The sequence below is a fragment of the Haliotis cracherodii genome, unplaced genomic scaffold, assembly GCF_022045235.1.
Source record: "Haliotis cracherodii isolate W230 unplaced genomic scaffold, xgHalCrac1.p SCAF_12, whole genome shotgun sequence".
NCBI classification, from domain to species: domain Eukaryota; kingdom Metazoa; phylum Mollusca; class Gastropoda; order Lepetellida; family Haliotidae; genus Haliotis; species Haliotis cracherodii.
The window spans coordinates 12,076,505-12,080,864 of NW_027266267.1; the positions used below are offsets into that span (position 1 = coordinate 12,076,505).

At 43.6% G+C, this 4,360-nt stretch overlaps 1 protein-coding gene across 1 annotated transcript; it reads right to left on the bottom strand.

Moving 5' to 3' along the window:
- Positions 1-506: 506 nt before the first annotated feature.
- LOC139457549 (uncharacterized) lies at positions 507-3,372 on the bottom strand. The gene is made up of 4 exons (XM_071238926.1): positions 3,251-3,372; positions 2,017-2,349; positions 1,299-1,446; positions 507-624 (listed from the first exon to the last, which is right to left on the bottom strand). The coding sequence occupies exons 1-4, from the start codon at positions 3,321-3,323 to the stop codon at positions 513-515; spliced, it is 666 nt and encodes a 221-aa protein (XP_071095027.1). The 5' UTR covers positions 3,324-3,372; the 3' UTR covers positions 507-512.
- Between the last annotated feature and the right edge of the window lie 988 nt (positions 3,373-4,360).

The following is a 4,360-nucleotide window of genomic DNA, read 5'->3' on the forward strand; positions in this document are numbered from 1 at the left end:
TATTAGCCATGTGTGGGGGAGACGTTGATATGTTTATGTTGAGAATTTATTCTGTTTCATTAGTGACTGGTAGGTAGGTTTCTTGTATTACTGGTTCTATATCAACTATACCAAGATTTACTTAAGATGTGTTTTCGGGATAAAATTTATCTTTCTTAAAAAAGGTTAGTTCGTAGCTGAATCTAATTAAAACTTGCTTATTCCCAGATGGAAAAATGGGTTTTGGGGTCAATAGAAAAGGATTCACACGACCCATAAGCTACCCCTTCACGATGCTTCAGAAAGTCATATTTCACGATGGAACATGGATTGGCAACGTTTCATAGTCAAACTATAGAGTTGGTCAGTCAATACCTTTACACTGGACATGTAGGGAAAGATTGGTTAGCAGACACATGTGCCTCCTCGGCTGTATCGACTTAAATGTCGATGTCTTTGAGGACTCATACAATACAAGGTTAATAACATAAACAAAACAGATTTATTTATGTTACATGTATCACAATAGTTGTTTATCGACTGACTCCAACGACAAATAGAGTCACTATGAAGAGATCTAGGATGGCTGGACATCCATATGATATGGTCCGTACGCTGCTGCTGTGTGGTTGGTCGGCCTGTGTTCTGTCAGACAGAAATGTCGTTACTGTTAGAAACGCCACTATCACTTAAGTTAGCAAATATATTAAGCAAAAGCTTGGTAGTTTAAGACATATATATTTATCAGTCATGTAACATTACAGTGATGCTTGATATTCTTTTTATTTATTTTTATTAAGTGATTTCCATTCGAGACAAACGATTGGGTTATTGGTTCAATATTTCGTTCTGCAGATTAATGATGATATTATTGGCAAAAGAAGCTTCAAGAATATGTTTTTATCTATCAGTTTACTTATCATATAAAACTAGGAGAACATTTATTTCCCAGGCCGGCCTACCTGTTACATATATGTTCCTCTCGACACACAAAACACACGTATCACCTATTAACTAGCAGGGGGCACGGGTGGCCCAGTCGTTTAAGGAGCCGCGATTCGCTGTGCAGAGTTGCGTCCCTTGGACACGCCAGAATCCTTTGATTGTGGGTTCGAATCCCGGTTCGCCCCGATTATGTTACTAGGTGTGTCAGCACCATACCCGTGCTCGTGGGTTTCACCGAAGTGGTAAACGTCTGAGACCTGCATCACTTCGGGCTTTCCTCCCTCATTAAGCTGACACGCCAATACTGTTAAAAGCGGCGTTAAACCCAACTCACTCACTCACTGTTAACTAGCAGGATTTTAGTTAATTGATACCTTTTTCCTTTCAGCAGGTGCGTGTTGTTTGTTGTCCAGGACAATGTGAGATGGTGGTCCGGTGCGGTACTCTTGAAAGGGGTGGAGTACACCAAGGTTGTGTCCTGGCCCAGTGCAGAGGAGGCGGTGCTTGCTTGTCCCGCGGTCCCTGGCAACACAAGAAGGACTCTTGTAACCCACGAGCTTTTGAAATACAAAAGTTAAGTTCTATTTTACGTGAAAACGTGTCTCCCCTACGGCAGGGATCGTTGCTTGATGTCTCTGTCTCTGTTGTGAAACGTTTGGTTCATTTGGCATCCTTTGGCATCCTTGTTTTTTCAGGATGCACAGTAGTTATTTCGAGGATATTGTTACAGTTTTCTTCAGGAGAATTCTGTATACATGACACATGGACCAAGAAATGACTAATGTATTGTACAGTGAACAGCTTTTGATCCGGACCACGATGATTCCGAAAACTCGTCAAGTATATCACACATTTACAATGATTCGTTGATTTGGAACCGGATCTCACTGCCACGGTGCCCTTACAGGAGTTCACAATATGTTGTAAGTATGAGCTTCGTATTGTATACGGTTTTCATAGTTAAACGATTGGTACTTAGGGAGTCATTTTCATTTCAACAAATTCAATTTATTCATTTAGACTTGCTTTTAAATTTTTCACGAATAATATATTCTAACAAACTAGCAGACATGCTTGATGTTTGATGCATACCTTCAACAACCAGGGTGTATCCACAGTCAGGGATGGTACTCCCGCCACTCCACCAGACTTTGCTACAGGTGTACCTCCCAGCATCACTCGCCGTCACACTGTACAGGATGAACTGTACCGCCAGACCAGCAGATGAGTTGGTGACGCCAGTGATCTTGATTCGTGATATATATTGAGGCCATACGCTGACCAGAGACGATTCCACTGTCAGCAGACTCTTGTCGGTGGGGGACCGAACATAAAACCGATGTCCATAGATTCTCATATTCCAGGTAAACGTTGCATTATGACCTTCCCGTACAGAGGTAGTGCTTGTGTCACTCCCAGTCCATGCTGTAATACATAGAGATACATGATCGTGTTTGTTTGTTTGTTTTTTGTTTCGCAATATTCCAGCCATATGACGACGGTCTGTAAATAATCGAATCTGGACCAGACAATCCAGTGAGTGATATCGTGGCTGTCTATGTGCGCAGTTGGGATACGATGATATGCATCAACCGAGTCAGCGAAACTGACCAACCGATACGGTTATTCGCCTCTTACGACAAGCATGGGTTGCTGAAGACCAGTTATAACCTGGATCTTCACATAGTAGGAACACATGAGGTATTGCCGACAACGCGTTGTAATTCTACGTCGAATATGAATATGGAATGTGTTCAGGATTCTGTTGCAATCCAAATTCAAAATAACGTTGTAGACATTTCTTATGATTATGATTATGATTGTTTGCGTGTGTCTGTGAGTGTTTGTGTGACTGTCTATATGTATGTGGTATGTCGGCCTTTCTAATGTATAATGACGTACACAGCCATATTACAGCTATATGACGGGGTCTATGAAAAATCAAGTCTGGACCAGACAAACCAGTGATTGATATTATTAGCAACGGTCCTTACGACTGGGTACGAAGACACCCTATCAACCTCTTCATCGAGCTGGATCCATCGATCCAATTGTGTGAGTGAGTTAGTGAGTGAGGGAGGGAGCGAGTGGTGCTTTGAATAGTAGTTCACCCTATGAATAATGAATAATTATAAATAGATGAATAATAGCAAAACCGGAAGATAAGCCGGAACGACAGTGTTTGCACCGGAAGATTTGTGTCCACTTTCACACATCTGTTACAACTGATTGTCTATGGCTGCCTTCACATCTCTTCAGCGCTTGATACATGAGTTCAACATGCCTGTGACTGTAGATAAAGAGCATGCAGTGGAGCGGTGATTACCTTCATCTGAATGACATCTTTGCACACAGCAGCACGCGACCACACACAGTATCCTCAGCCACAGCAACACCATCACAAGGTTTTTATAGGGTAATTTAATCACCACCACTGAGAGTGCGGGATCTGGCCTCGCAACACAAGGATCCCTACACGTTGATTCGTGTGATCGACGCGGAAGGAATACTGGGGTCATCCCATCAAAATATTTCCTTGCTTTCATATTTCATTTATTTTAAAAAGGTATTGTTGCAAAATAAAAGGTATTTATATATGTTGATTTATGCGACCTTTCGTTATCAGTACTTAGTTAAAGTACTTCAGTTCAACATAGAACGTATATCTTCATATCACAATAGGGGAGGTCGGGAAGCTACAATGTGGCGATGGGGCACTTAGAGGTGGTGTTGGGGTAGCTTAGAGGTGGTGTTGGGGTAGCTTAGAGGTGGTGTTGGGGTAGCTTAGAGGTGGTGTTGGGGTAGCTTAGAGGTGGTGTTGGGGCAGCTTAGAGGTGGTGGTGGGGTAGCTTAGAGGTAGTGTTGAGGTAGCTTAGAGGTGGTGGTGGGGTAGCTTAGAGGTGGTGTTGGGGTAGCTTAGAGTAGGTGTTGGGGTAGCTTAGAGGTGGTGTTGCGTAGTTTAGAGGTGGCGTTTGGGTAACTTAGAGGTGGTATTAGGGCAGCGTAGAGGTGGTGATGGGGTAGCTTAGAGGTGGTGGTGGGGCAGCTTAGAGGTGGTGGTGTGGAAGCTTAGAGGTGGTGGTAGTGAGCTCACATGTGGTGGTGGGGTAGCTTAGAGGTGGTGATGTGATAACTTAGAGGTGGTGGTGGGGTAGCTTAGAGGTGGTGATGTGATAACTTAGAGGTGGTGTTGGGGTAGTTTAGAGGTGGTGGTGGGGTAGCTCACAAGTGGTGCTGAGGTAGCTTAGTGGTAGTGTTCGGGTAGCTTAAAGGTGGTGGTGGGGTAGCTTAGAAGTGGTGGTGGGGTAGCTTAGAGGTGGTGTTGGGGCAGCTTAGAGGTGGTGGTGGGGTAGCTTAGATGTTGTGGTGGGGTAGCTTAGAGGTGGTTGTGGGGTAGCTTAGAGGTTATGGTATTGTAGCTTTGAGGTGGTGGTGG